Source organism: Melitaea cinxia, chromosome 25 (genome assembly GCF_905220565.1).
Source record: "Melitaea cinxia chromosome 25, ilMelCinx1.1, whole genome shotgun sequence".
NCBI lineage: Eukaryota > Metazoa > Arthropoda > Insecta > Lepidoptera > Nymphalidae > Melitaea > Melitaea cinxia.
Window position 1 is genome coordinate 2,997,378 of NC_059418.1, and position 15,755 is coordinate 3,013,132.

The window sequence follows — 15,755 nt, forward strand, 5'->3', positions numbered from 1 at the left end:
ACCGAATATAAAAAGGAGGACAATTTTTGATATAATGTTCAAAAATGTTTAGAATTCCTAATGTGTGGGTAACACAAAAATAAAATCGTAGATATTAATGGATATCTGATCAATTTAAGGAGTCACATCATTTTGCTCTCCCATCGATACTGTCAAGTCACTGTTATTATTTTTCAACAATGCGTTCGTTAAGAATATAGATATGGATCTATTAATTTCACTGGTTCGTGAAAGACCAGTCGTGTGGGACAAAACTTTAGAAGAGTTTAAATATAAGAATATTACCAATGAAACTTGGAAAGATATTTGTGTAAAATTATATTCCGACTTCGACTCGCTCGATGACAAAGACAAAGATATTTTTGGTAAGATTTATTTATTTATTGTTTGTATAACTCGTTCGAGTTAACATGAGTCCTGGGCCCACAGAACATTAAATACTCTAGGAGAAGAATAACGACTTCCTAAATAAAAGGTTAAGACAGTATTGCTGCGCGCCATCTAGTGGTAGCCCAGAACAACTGCGTGAAGGACGTGAATAGGGCGGGAACTTTGAAATGCATAATGTGGCGGGAACTTTGAAATGCATAATCAAAACTATTTTTTTCTTTCAAGTGTACAATAGAATTGCTTATCTCAAATTAGCATTACAAAACAATATTAAAATTTAAAAATTAATGACCTATGTAACATATTATGCTAAATTGACATAACTTGATTTCTGTTGTACAACCAGAAAAAAATCGGTATTCATTAATTTCCTACTTTACTAAATATTAGAAAAAAACTCAGGAATTATGGTACTTTTTTATTTCAGTAATTTAAGTATGTATAACCAAATTAGTTACATAGTCCGATATAAAATTAAGTGCATTTATCCATGTTCGTAAAACGACTTTTAACTTGTAGGTATTCAGCAAAAGGAACTTCATTCCAAACGGTTTTTTATTTATGTTTTAAAATGTCAATTTTTCTTTTTAACGAAGCCTTTGAAGCTTCCTCTGAGAACTCACGATTTTTTAATGTACAGTACCTCTTTATGCAAATATATGAAATATTTTCTATAAAATAACTGCGATTTTTTTCCCAATGTACTGGACAAGCCTTTAAAAAATCGTGATCGACCGATTCTTGAACCTTATCTACTACTTTTTTAAGCACATGCTTTTCGTGTCCTATATCTTTAAGCATTCTGTTTATCACCAAAGCACAGGATTCCACATAATTTATAATATTTAAATGAGGATATTTTAAGCTCTGCTTTTCGGAATTGTATTCTTTAAATTGTAGGAATAAATGTTCTACTAAACACTTTTCCTTGGAAAATAAAATGTTATTACAGCTAGAGCAACTACAATCAAGTCTTTTAATTAAAAATCCACAAACATATGCACATGCCTGAGCTTCACCACTTGATGTTTCAGCATTACATATACTTTCAAGTTCCTCAGACAAATTTGAGGAATATGAAAAACTCTGTTGAGTGGAAGTTGTATAATTTGTGCATAAGTTTGTGGATCTGGTCAATACGTCTTTATAATTATCAATTATGGCTTCGCAGTAATCGCTCTCGCAATTCCCAGTGCTTAGGTGAGCTAGGTTGCTTAATATTGATGTTTTTAGTGCTGCAATAAATTGACCAGCGGTAGGATTGTAGTTTGCACCACAATTACTCCGAATGCAACCAAACAGATTTTCTAGTGGGTCCTGCTGTAGCCTGCGGGTGGCAAGACTTTGAATATTTGAATGCTTATTACGGAGTTTATTCCATAATAGTTCAATTGCATTCAGAGTCCACACCCATCCTTCTTTTGAAGGTGGTGTACGTGTGCTGCCTACAAATTTTGAAGTATTAAAAAATATTTTCATTTTCTTAAATAACGTGAGATGTGGTGTGGTTTGTTTCAAATTTGTAGCATGTATTTTCCCGCGGCGCAAATCTTTAGAGTCGCTGTTGACAGAATCAAAAAGTTGATCCATGTTTGATATGACACCTGCAGTTACAGCTGCTTCAGAAGTCAATACTCCTGAAAATATAGTGAAAATGTATTTAGAGTCTTAGATGTCTTTATTGCTTGATGAATAATAAAAAAACAAGGTTGTGATAATAGATTGAAATAATATTATCATAACAATACCTTCTGAAATTTTTGCCATCATCCCAGCAGCAACTGTATGACTCAACGTTTGTGCTGCCAGCTTAACCTTCATTTTTTGCCTGCTGTTCGGATTGAGGTGTTCTAATTTTAAGGCAGGAGCAAAAACAAAATTGGGGTTCTGGTTGTCCAGTTCATAAAAAGTTTTTATGTGGCTCCATTTTGCAACTCCTAAAATAAAGAATTTCATGTAATATATCTTCTAAATAGATAAGATATATAATGATAAATATTCTCACTTCTTATACTATTTTTAATTCTTACCTATTCCACTTTTGTTGCTAGATGTTATTTGTGTAGTGCACTGGATATCATATTTCAGAAATAAATTTCTGAAACACTTTAGAAGATGCGGTGGGTCATACATACTGATAATCTCTATATTATCTATATTAATTGAGGGTTTTTCGGTAGTGGCACCCAAGATGGACAAAGCTCGTCGATTTACCCCATCCATATCGCAAACCATCACCGGTATGTTAAGACCTGCCGCACGACATTCACGTATTATCTGCAAAAAAAAAACAACTGGCAATTAATACAATACATAACCTGCAGTTTACGCAGTCATCATCATTAGCCTTATTCCGTTTACTGTTGTACATAGGCCTCCTTCAATAAACGCCAAGACGGCCAATCCCCTGCCACTCCCATCCAGCCCAGACCGGCATAAATTAAGTTTTCACAGTATCTAAAATTATTATTTAACATCTATGTTTCAAATTAGTTTTGCTAAATATGTCACCCATGTGCTGTGCATCTGCTACTTCAGAAAGATAACACTGGAATATAGTTCTGAGTTGTATTTGTACAACTCAGAACTTGTAATTGTTGTGTAATAACATACCTCTTTTATCAAGACTGCTAATCGGTCTGCTGTAACATACTCGCTTGATAAGTAATAAGCCACAGGCTGCTTAATCCTCTTTCTAATGCCAGCTAACATAAATACAAGAGCGTGTGATGCTATTTGTGGTGATCTGCCTTGAAGTCCATGGTCTTGAAAACCTTCTATTATATCTGTCTTTCGGTTGTACATGATATTTTTTTTTATTGACATTTCATCAAACATGATAATGTATTCATTGTCTGATGCAGTTTGAAGTTCTGCTGTTCTTTTTAAAACAGAAAAAATACATTCGTTAACTCCAACTTTAAGGGAGAATTTGCTCAAAAGAAATTTTAGAGTAGATTCAGATGGTAGACAAAATAACCTTCTCAACAGTCTATAACACGTTGGTGATCTTTTATATAATCTGAGAGCTGTTACTTTTTCTTCAGTAGTCCATCTCCTTCCTTTAGTTTTTTTTTTTACGTTTTTGATCTGTGCTTGCAGCAACAAGGCAAATGTAGGAGTAATATTTTTCATCAACATATCAATAGACTTGTTTTTATGTAATACTTTTAACATGTCTTTATTTTTCAATGTTTTTATTCTATTTCGCAGTTGCCAAATATGTTTTAAATGTTTCCTGCATTTTGTCAACAGATATTGTTCTTTTGGGGTTTTAGGTTGCCGTGTTGGTGTCTGAGATAGATGGTTGATTTTACTCAAAACATTATTTTCTGCACATGAAGCATATGACACATGCGAAGTCCCAGGTTGAGGTTTAAGTCTAGGTTTTTTCATGGTGGGTACTGGTTTTGGTTCAGAATAGCAGTTGGTAATGTCATTCAATACTTTCAGATGACAATGTGATGGACCTGGTTGAGGTTCAGTCTGAAATTTAAATAAATAAATGTTGTAATAATAGTAATAATAATCATATAAACTTACTTACTTACTTACTACTACCACTGCAACAATAGTTGTAATAACAAAATAATCTAACATCGGGTCACCTTACTCACCAACAGGAACACAATACTGCTTTAAAACAGTATTATTTAGCTGTGGTCTTCACTGGCTGGCTAATCACAGAAAAATTCATAAATCCATTTTAGCATTATTGAGTAACAAGTTTTCAAACATTGTCATAAACTTTTGCATTTGTAAAATTAGTATGATTCACGATTCAGACTGTAATATCCCACTGTTGGGCATAGGCCTCTTCCCCATGTAGGATAAGGATTGGAGCTTAATCCACCATGCTGCTCCAATGCAGGTTGGCGGATATATTCCCTACTATACTATGAGTAACGATTGCTATCAGGTGTACATGATAACAACCGGGACCGACGGCTTAACGTGCTCTCCGAGGCACCAGAAAACCCAGACCACGGCAAACATCTGTATGGCCAATACAAATGTTGTCGTGTGTGGGATCGAACCCGCAACCTCCCGCGCAATAGCCAATCACAATCCAGTGCTGTGACCGCTGCGCCAACGCGACGGCAGCATTATTTATTTAAAAATTTAGTAGGATATCCCTTAAACTAGCTTAAGTTCTGAACCAACAGACAGAAAGTCTATTGCTTTCCATACTCCAAACATTTTGACATGAAACTACTACAAACAAACCTACTATGTGAAATTTCAAATGACTTTATATTGTTTATGTTAAATATTATAATAACACTAGCTTCTGCGCGCGACTTCGTCCCTGTGGAATAGGATCAAATCTGTCATATATACTTATGATTTGTGCGAAACTAACCTTTTACGCAGCGGAAGCTCTCAAAAGGATAAAAAAACCGATTTTGAAACATTCTTCATTGGTGCTACGCTTCTAATGGTCCTAGCGTGATTATATATAGCCTATAGCCTTCCTCGATAAATAGGCTATCTAACACTGAAAGAATTTTTCAAATAGGACAGTAGATCCTGAGATTAGCGCGTTCAAACAAGCAAACAAACAAACAAACAAACTCTTCAGCTTTATAATATTAGTATAGATTAATTATATACCTCTTTGATGTCATCTGGAACAGCAAATCTGTGAAGCTTCTTTGAAGTTTCAGGGTAATCACTAAATGATGTCCTTGAAAAATGTCTATTACAGAGCATTAAATGTCGTGTATGAAGTTTTTGCTGAAATTCTGGAGACCAGTGCTCTTTATCAGGAAAGCAGTACTTTGCCCATAATTCACAGCTGAAATAAAATTATAACTATATCAAAATAACAAACTGACTGGGATAGTTGATTGTGAAGTAGAATCAACCTAATATAATAAAACACTGCTCTACTTATGAGAGTAGTGATACATAAAGATAAAATTGCATCAACGCTGCCATCCCCGGTGTGCATTGGACTTTACAGAACAAAATGTTATGACAAATGGCTGATTTCATTTTGTTGTTTGGGGCTGTAGTGCTACTCACAAAAATTAAATTGGAAGATTGGGTGGAAGGCTTCATAGCTGTAGTTTAGTAGCTTTGTTGTTGTAACACATACATCTAGTTCTAGAGTCTAGACTAGATATCACTTGTTCGAAGTCCTGGTACAACTCATACAATGTTCTATATATAATTAGATAATTTATCATAAATTTTATAAATACATACCGTAATGTGTTCGTTATACCGGGTTTAGGAAAGCGAAACAATTTAGTCAGCGAGTCCTCAGCCGGTGAACGTCCGCACTTATAACATCGGCGTTGATTTTCCGCGTTATTTACCGAAGACATAGTCACGTCTTAGTCACTTTTTCGAAATAGGTTCATAAAAATCGTAAAGATAACTCAAACCACACACAAGAGTCACTATCTCAAAATATTTCAATCCCACCGAGTCGAAACAAAAATAAAATTAATATAATAAAATAAAAATTCAATTCTTATAACCTTTTATGACAATAAACCAAAGCAATAAACAAAACAACACATTACACAACGATGGACGCTGGATAAACAAATCCGCCATTTTGATGCTCTGTGTTGCCGTCATCAGTGAATTTTTAATTTCTCGCATTAGGTCCCGATTTTTTTTTACTCTAGCCTCACTTGAAATAGCCCTTGAAGGTATGTCGTTGATTTGACGCACATTTGACGTATAGAGTCGACACCCCCTGCCTGGGCCGATGACGTCACATTCAATGTACGGTGTGCAAAATAATGCGTCGTAGTATTTTTATTTGAATTTTTTGTTTAGTTTTGGGATAAACAATAATAATTGATATATACTTGTTACGAAACGCTCTATGTCGGGATTTGCTGACCGGAGTTTTCTTCGAAACATTCCCACGTCTCGCATCGGTAGCCGGAGGTTGTTACAAAACTTTCCTACCGTGGCATCGCACCTGAGCATCGCACCTGGGCACCGTGTGTGGCGACCCAACACGAAGAAACCAAAACAACCCGATGCTCCGACTGAGCGATCTTTAATTTTAAGTCACTCTTGTTTCTCACATCGAACAATTGTCACGTGTAAATAATTAATTATAATTTAGTAGTAATAAATTTAATTTTAAATAAATCTTTGCTTTTTTTTGCAACCTTCGGCTGTCGCTTTTATAATTGGCGCAGTCGGTAGGATCGCTGTAAAGTAGAGTCAGTGAATCGATCACGTTCTAACGGCGGTCCAGAATCTACAGAAGCTGCAGTCCGGAGGAGATCAAGAAATCGATCTACGCAAAGAAACCAAAGATGCATATGTGAGTACCTAGATCTTACTAGAGTTGCTCTCCTTTCTTATTCCTAGTGTTTCCACAATTACTTACCAAGATTTTCCATTCACGGCAATCTCGGTCACCTAGGTTAAAAAATACGAATAGGTTTTTAGTATTAGATTTGCATAGAGGGTTAGATACGATCATGGAGTCGCAAACACCCGAAAATATTCACAGTGCTAGAGTGTCCGACACCCACGTAGAACAAATCTATAAGGTTCTCAGACTCATTCCCGACTTCGACGGGAATTCCGCCGTGCTTACGCGATTTATTAATCTTTGCGATGCAATAGTAGCGCAGTATATGAAAGCTGAACCCGGATACGAGCTCGGTAATATAGCTATAATTAACGGTATTTTAAATAAAATAATAGGCCCCGCGGCCCGTACAATAAACTCCAATGGAGTTCCGGTAAACTGGTCAGGAATACGAAGTGCTCTTGTGAATAATTTTGCAGACCAGCGCGATGAGGCTTCGCTTTATAACGACCTGTCACTTCTTACACAAGGTTCAGCAACACCTCAAGAGTTTTACGAACAATGCCAAAATCTTTTTAGTGTTATAATGACTTACGTTAGCTTACACGAAACCATACCAACTACTATTGAAGCAAAACGAACCTTGTATAAAAAGTTAACCCTTAGATCGTACCTTCGCGGTCTCCGCGACCCTCTAGGAGCTCGCATAAGATGTATGCGACCTGAAACTATCGAAGATGCCCTTGAATACGTCAACGACGAGATGAATACGTTGTATTTACAGCAGCGCAACGATCACCTTCCTGAGAGAAAGTTGCAGTCTACGTCTTCATTTAATCATCAACCAAAATTTTCTAATAGCTTTCTACCGCAAATGCCTATAGCACCCCCGCGCACTTTCGGTTTTAATCCTTCAAAGCCTTTTAGTATGCCCGGTCCGTCAAGGCAATTTAATACCCCCGCTGGACCCTCTCGAACTTTTAACGTACAACAGCCACCGAGGCCAATGCCGAGTTGGAAGCCCCAACCGCCTCATTTCAGTGGTCCTACGCGCACTCAACAAATTTTCGCTGCACCCCCGCCTAACTATAGACCACAAAGTAACGTATTTAGATTACCACCTAAAAATCCAGGGTATAACTATAATAACGCGAACACCAAGGCTACTCCTATGAGTGGCGTTAGCCACTACGTATCTAAGCCGTTCCCCTCACAGACACCTTACAACTGGACTAGAAACGGAAATCCACCCCCATCTAACTATTTTAAGTCTCGCGAGGTAAATTTCAATGAATTTTACGATCCGGCTGAACAATACCAACCTTACTATGACTGCTACGACTATTATCAATACGAACCAGACTTTTATGATCAACCTGAATTTACCGACAGTTCTTACTATCCTTGCTACCCCGAAGAGCTACCCCCGCAAGACGAACCTAATGACAAAAACGCTACAAACAATAATGAGGATTTTCAGATTATTACAAAATCAGAAAAACCAAAATAGAAATTAATCTACATACGCAACGTCAATTACCCTACATTCAAATAGCTAATCCACCCCTTAAATTTCTTATCGATACCGGTGCCAACCAGTCTTTTATCAGTCCGCTAGCCGTAGAAAAGTATTTTTCTCATTTACCGTGCAACTACGATCCTTTCGAAGTAACTAATATTCATGCCACTACGCGAAATGATTATTCAATAACTGTACCTTGTTTTACGGAATTTAACGAAAGCAACGATATTACTTTATTCATTTATAAATTCCATGATTATTTTGACGGATTAATTGGTTATGATTTATTAGAGAAATTAGAATCTAGTATTGATTTAAAAAATAAAATGCTCGTTACAAGACAGTCTAAAATTCCGTTACTCATGTACGACTCACGTAATTGTAATCTATACGAGGAAATAATACCCGCAAACTCGTCTAAGCTAATTAGAATACCGGTAAATTTTCAAGATGGTGATGCGTATATTCCGGAGCAAATTATTTCTAATTGTCATATTAATTATTGTGTAACCACGGTTACTAATAATCGTTGCTTTGTAGAAGTTAGTAACCCGACTAAACATGACGTAATTTTTTCAATGGACAAGCCCGTCAGTGCGGAAATATTTAATATCAAGTGCACGCGCACCGAACAATCACGCGATCGCGTATCGGAAGTTTTATCTCGCCTTCGTACCGACCATTTAAATCCTGAAGAACGCGTAAATTTAGAGTCCCTTTGCGCTCGTTATGCAGATGTTTTCTATATCGAAGGTGAACCCTTGACTTTCACTAACAAAATTAAACATAGTATACGTACAACCGATGAGGTTCCGGTTTACACTAAATCTTATCGATATCCATTCATTCATAGACAAGAGGTACAAGATCAAATAACTAAGACGCTAGATCAGGGTATAATACGACCGTCACAATCAGCTTGGAGCTCACCTATCTGGGTGGTTCCTAAGAAGGCCGATGCGTCGGGAAAAACTAAATGGCGCATAGTCGTAGACTTTAGAAAAATCAACGAAAAAACCATTGACGATAAATACCCTATTCCTAATATATCCGATGTCCTTGATAAGCTTGGTAACTGTCATTACTTTACCACTTTAGATCTTGCTAGCGGCTTTTACCAAGTCGAGATGAACCCTGACGACATTCCGAAAACGGCATTTAACGTAGAACATGGGCATTTTGAATTTTTAAGAATGCCTATGGGACTTAAAAATTCTCCGTCCACATTCCAACGAGTTATGGATAATGTCCTTAGAGATCTCCAAAACGTAATATGTCTTGTTTATCTTGACGATATCATAGTATTTAGCGTTTCATTGCAAGAGCATATGGTGAATTTGGAAAAGGTTTTTAAAAGGTTACGAGAATCTAACTTCAAGATTCAATTAGATAAGTCGGAATTTTTAAAACTAGAAACTGCATATTTAGGCCATATAATCAGTAAAGATGGAATTAAACCAAACCCTGACAAGATCGCGGCTATCAAAAAGTTTCCCTTGCCAAAAACAGCCACTGAAATAAAACGATTTCTAGGATTATTAGGCTATTATAGAAAATTTATTCCTGATTTCGCCAAAATAACAAAGCCTATGACTCAATGCTTAAAGAAAGGCTCAAAGATAACACCTAATGATATAAATTATGTAGACTGTTTCGAGACTTGTAAAAAACTCTTGACAAATGACCCTATATTGCAATACCCCGACTTTGACAAAGACTTCATACTGACTACAGATGCCTCGAATTTTGCGATTGGTGCTGTACTTTCCCAGGGCACTATAGGCAGTGATAAGCCAATCGCCTACGCGTCACGTACCTTAAACTCTAGTGAAATTAACTACAGTACCATTGAGAAAGAACTTTTAGCAATAGTATGGGCTACGAAATATTTTCGGCCTTACTTATTCGGAAGAAAATTTAAGATAGTTACAGATCATAAGCCATTGCAATGGGTTATGAATTTAAAAGAACCAAATTCTAGATTAACGCGTTGGAGGCTAAAATTAAGCGAATATAATTTCACTACAGTTTATAAGCAAGGCAAGTATAACGTTAACGCCGATGCTTTATCCCGTATCGAAATTAACAACGAAGATACCAGTTCTATTATGGTTAATCCTTCCGAGAGACCACCATCATTAAGTGGATCTAGTACAGCAACAGCCCACACTAGTAATGAAAACCCAATACTCGAGATCCCCATCTCAGACGACCCACTGAATAAATTTAATAGACAGATATGTTTTATTTTAGTAGGAGACATTAAAAAGCGACCGACGGTGACAAAACCTTTTGAGACACACACAAAAACGACTATTCAACTATCAGAGTCAAACCTTGAGGAAGATGTTGTCAATGCCATTAAGGAATATGTAAACCCGAAAGTCCAGACTGGTTTGATCATTCATCCTCCTTTAGCTATGTATAAAATAATTCCTATCATTCAAAGTAAATTCAAAAGCTCCGCTATGAAATTAGTATTAACTAAAGTTGAATTAGAAAATATCAAAGATTATTTAAACCAACAAGAAATCATACAAAAATATCACGAAGGTAAAACTAACCATCGTGGCATTAATGAATGTTTCTTAGCTCTATCGTCCAAGTTCTACTGGCCTAAGATGAAAGAACATATTACAAAATATATTAATGAATGCAATGTCTGCGGATGTGCAAAATACGATCGTCACCCTATTAAGCAAAGATTTTCCATAGTACCCCCTCCTAGTAAACCATTCGAGATACTTCATCTCGATCTCTTTACTGTTCAAAATGAAAAATACCTTTCTCTAGTTGATGCTTTTTCGAAATATGCTCAAGCGTACTATCTTAGAGATAGCACAGCCTTAAGTGTAGTTCAGTCGTTACTTAAGTTTTGTACCCATCATGGCGTCCCCTTAACAATAGTTACGGATCAAGGTCCAGAATTCTCAAACCAGCTATTTTCCGAATTCACACGTCTCCATAAAATCCAGCATCACAAAATTCTTGCTCACACTCCGAATGATAATGGAATAGTAGAAAGATTCCACTCAACCATTCTGGAGCATCTTAGGATTCTGAAAATTGAGAAAACTAATGAACCGATTATAAATCTAATGCCCTACGCAATACTTGCATACAATAGCTCCATTCACAGCTTCACTAAATGTAGACCTATAGACTTAATAACAGGACATTTTGACCCACGTGACCCACTAGACATCGACTTGACAGAACACCTCCTACAACAATACTTGTTAGAACATAGAAAACGAATGACTAATGTATACGAAATAATTAATGAAACAGCCTTACATAATAGGACCGAATTAACTGAGAATAGAAACAAAGACCGCGAGCCTGAAAAAGAGTATCACCCCGACCAACAAGTTTTTATTCGAAACCCATTAGCTAACCGACAAAAACTGGCACCACGCTATACTCAGGACACTGTTCTTGCCGACCTTCCCATCCATATTTTTACTAAAAAGAAACGTGGCGCCGTCGCTAAATCTCGCCTGAAAAGAAGTCCTAAAGACTCGAAATTGTTACAGGACACTATTTCTACCGATCCTGCTTCAACTGACCAAAGGACAAGACATAACGATTGACTCCTTGGACGACGGACCTGGAATCCTTCCTTTTAGATTAGGATCCACGAAAATCGTAGCTCATTATCACTCCTTCTTAAACAATATTGATCTGAATAATATTTCCATACAAATTAAGTTAGTTAAAATTCAATTACTTGAAATTAGGCCTCAATTAAATAATATAACGCAATCTTTATATGATCCACATATTGATCATTTACACACTAAATTAAATGAGATATACGAGCAATTATTAAGCTTTAAGCCAAATCGTAATAAAAGAGGTCTCATCGATGGACTCGGATCTGTAATTAAATCGATTTCCGGCAATCTCGATTATACTGACGCTATTAAATATAATAATGCAATTAAAGTACTACAAAATAACGAACAAAAATTAGAATCTGAAATCAATAACCATATAACACTTGATAAGGATTGGATCCTTCATAGTTCCAAGGCAATTGATAATTTAGCGAAAAATCAAGAGAAAATAAATTTGGTTCTTAAGGACATTATGACTAAATATACGAATAGGGACAACAACTCAATTAAATACGCTCATTTGGCGCAACATCTTATTATTTTAGGAGATAACGTCGATGATTTATCTCAAGAATTATATAGGTTAGAAAATATATTAGCTTTTATTCGTACATCGGGTACGCCACATTCCGTATTGAATGTTAGAGAAGTAAAAAGTATATTAAGTAAGTTGAAGGCCTTGTATCCTAAAGATGAGGTCATTAACGTAGATTTTAGAGATTTCTATGATATAATTAAATTAGGTTATTTTTACGCAGATAATCAGATAATTATAGTTATTAAGGTGCCGATTACCTACCCATCCAATTTTGATCTATACAAATTAGCTATTATCCCTAATAAAAATAATAAAGTCCTTGTACCACCCTTACCTTACATAGCAACTTCTGGAACAGATTATATGTACATGGAGGCTGAATGCCCGAAGGTAAACTCATGGTTTCTCTGTGAAGCACAATCAAAGTATAAAATCAAAAGTGATCCCGACTGTATCCAGCATCTGATCAACAAACAGCAACTGCACGAATTCTGCAATCCAACTTCAGTATCATTGAAGAAAGAAGCCCTTGAACAACTAGACGACAAACACTATACACTATGTTTCCCGAAGCCAACCAAAGTCAAAATAACCTGCGGCCAAGAATTGTACAGGACGCTACAAGGAAGTTACTTAGCTACCATCCCATTTAACTGTTATCTAAAAACACCAGAATTTACTATAGCTAACACTAACGAGCACATCGAAGGACATCCTGTGAAGATCATGGAAATGCCTCAGTATAAAGAGCCGAAGAATCAAGAATACCCACGTTTCATCTTAAACTCCGTTGATCTGAAAAATCTTCATGCAATCCACACGAAGATCTCCACACAGACTCCAATTCATCTGGAACAAGCCATTGACCCATCACTATATCATACTACGATTCCAGTCTACATAATACTACTATTGAGTATCGTAGCACTCTTCGCCGTCGTAGCAAGCCGACGACTACGAATACGAAATGTCAATACCAGAAGTAATTCCAAAAGAAGTAAGGGTAATGTTCCTGATGCAGCATATGCGATGTCGGACCTAAGATCCGTAGACCAACGAGTAGTAAAAGTGGATCCTAGAACCATCTCAGCGACCATCTCAACCGAAGGTTTTCAATAGTCACTGAACTACGGGGGGAGGTGTTACGAAACGCTCTATGTCGGGATTTGCTGACCGGAGTTTTCTTCGAAACATTCCCACGTCTCGCATCGGTAGCCGGAGGTTGTTACAAAACTTTCCTACCGTGGCATCGCACCTGAGCATCGCACCTGGGCACCGTGTGTGGCGACCCAACACGAAGAAACCAAAACAACCCGATGCTCCGACTGAGCGATCTTTAATTTTAAGTCACTCTTGTTTCTCACATCGAACAATTGTCACGTGTAAATAATTAATTATAATTTAGTAGTAATAAATTTAATTTTAAATAAATCTTTGCTTTTTTTTGCAACCTTCGGCTGTCGCTTTTATAATTTACTGTTGCCTTTTCAAATAAATAAAATAATTGAATATAATTCCAACCAAGTAACAGTTTTATTTACTTTCTACAATAGGTTATAACATTATTTTTTTGCAACATTTAAAAAAATCGAAAAAGGTATTTCATAAAAACAAAGATAATAAAAACAAACAAAATAAACAAAACAACAAACAATTATCAAAATTATCAAACGAGAATTGGGGCGCGTATCCGTAACAAAGATGCTATCGGTACTAAGCTGGCAAGGCGAGAGCGGGACGCGGTGCGGGGACTCGGGACGGGGGTCGCATTCCAGCGGAGTCTCATGTTAACTCGTACGCGCTATAGTTGTCGATTTTCTATCACAAAATACCAACTTATTACAGGTAGTGATTAAATTACATGTAATTGCCAAGGCAGTGCCCCTTCTTCGCTCATAAAATAGTCGGGGAACATATCACGTATCATATTGGCTGCTGAAACTCTCGTTATAGCTTGTGATTGTGTAATGTCGATGATCACGTCTTCATAATCTACCACCGCTATTGATTCACTAGCATTACCTCCATCTCTGGCTCTGACGAAATTATGCAAAATGCAGCAACACTTTACAATGTCGATTGCTAAGTCTGTATTCACGTTTAAAGGACGATGAAAAATTCTCCATTTATTGGACAATATGCCAAAGGCACATTCTACGTACCGCCTGGCTCTTGAGAGGCGATAATTAAAAACACGTTTTGGCGTCGGCAAATTTCTTCCACTATAAGGACGCATGATATATGGACTCAAACCAAAAGCCTCGTCGGCAACAAAAACAAAAAGCATATCTCCACTTCGAGTGCTTGATAATGGTTCTGGGTGCGGTAGTTTTATTTGTTCGTGTTGTGGATGACCATATAATGTAGAATTTTGAAAAATCGTTGAGTCACACTCTTTTCCATATGAGCCCACATCTATATAAGTAAACATGTAGCTTGCATCCACTACAGCAAATAATACTATAGAGAAAAACTCTTTGTAGTTGAAAAAAAGTGACCCACTACGGTTAGGTTTAATCATTCGGATATGTTTGCCGTCCATAGCGCCAACGCAATGAGGAAAGTTAGCTTTAAATTCGTACTCTCTTGCGATTTTTTTCAATCGCTGTGTTGTTAATTCTGGCATAGATTCTTGTAAAAGTTCATTCCAAATCGCTTTGCATGTGCATCTTATTATTACACCAACAGTAGATATTCCAAGCTTGAAATTTTCGTGCAGGTGAACAAATGTATGTCCCTTGGCCAAATATCTGAAAAACAAAAAAAATTATAAGTTGTGTCACTTTATTTTTTTTTTTTTTTTTTTTTTCAGGTAAATCAGTCTTTAAGAAATGGAAAAATGTGAAGGACAATTTTTTTAAATACCTAACAAAGATAAAAACAAAGAAATCTGGATCTGCTGCAAGTGCAATAAAAAAATATCATTTTTTTGAACAATTAAAATTTTTGATAAAAATTGCTCCTGCTGAGACACATTCAAGTATTGCCACAAACAGTGTAACTCAGAATCAAGAAGAACCAGCACCCGAAGAATCTCCTAATGAAAATCGCCTTTCAACGGAAATTAATGAACCCAGCTCTTCGAAAACATCGCGTCGCAAACTCAAACCTGATGAGTTTGAAACGGAAGTTCTAAATATTTTGAAAAAAGATAAAAAAGAGCAGGATAACAGACACTTATCTTTTTTTAAAAGTCTATTGCCAAGCCTCGAAAAATTTAATGACCAACAAGTGTTGCAGTTTCAGTCTAGAGTACTACAAATTATAACAGAAATTCAGTACCCGAACTCTGTATGGCAAGACATCTTGAATTACGGCTATCAGTCTGGATATAATACTTCGACATACGATAGTTACCAAAGTACGCCTTCTACAAGTTCTCTGACACAGGTC

The 15,755-nt window shown here is 36.5% G+C and overlaps 2 protein-coding genes across 2 annotated transcripts; both read right to left on the reverse strand.

Annotated features, from left to right (window-relative positions):
• Positions 1-795: 795 nt before the first annotated feature.
• On the reverse strand, positions 796-6,050 carry LOC123666181. Its single transcript, XM_045600379.1, has 6 exons — positions 5,602-6,050; positions 5,005-5,188; positions 3,004-3,876; positions 2,421-2,667; positions 2,139-2,327; positions 796-2,027 (listed from the first exon to the last, which is right to left on the reverse strand). Exons 1-6 carry the CDS (start codon positions 5,721-5,723, stop codon positions 946-948), a joined length of 2,697 nt encoding a protein of 898 aa, XP_045456335.1. The 5' UTR covers positions 5,724-6,050; the 3' UTR covers positions 796-945.
• Positions 6,051-13,962: 7,912 nt separating this feature from the next.
• LOC123666211 (protein ALP1-like) lies at positions 13,963-15,114 on the reverse strand. Its single transcript, XM_045600406.1, has one exon. It carries the CDS (start codon positions 14,986-14,988, stop codon positions 14,215-14,217), a length of 774 nt encoding a protein of 257 aa, XP_045456362.1. The 5' UTR covers positions 14,989-15,114; the 3' UTR covers positions 13,963-14,214.
• Between the last annotated feature and the right edge of the window lie 641 nt (positions 15,115-15,755).

Bases quoted from the DNA above. Each gene is read 5' to 3' on its own strand.
- LOC123666181 (XM_045600379.1), bottom strand. From the start codon at position 5,723: ATGTCTTCGGTAAATAACGCGGAAAATCAACGCCGATGTTATAAGTGC. The intron at 3,877-5,004 runs GTATATAATTAA...TTTAAATTTCAG, and splicing joins TTCCAGATGACATCAAAGAG to ACTGAACCTCAACCAGGTCC. The intron at 2,028-2,138 runs GTATTGTTATGA...CTATATTTTCAG, and splicing joins GATGGCAAAAATTTCAGAAG to GAGTATTGACTTCTGAAGCA.
- LOC123666211 (XM_045600406.1), bottom strand. From the start codon at position 14,988: ATGCCAGAATTAACAACACAGCGATTGAAAAAAATCGCAAGAGAGTAC.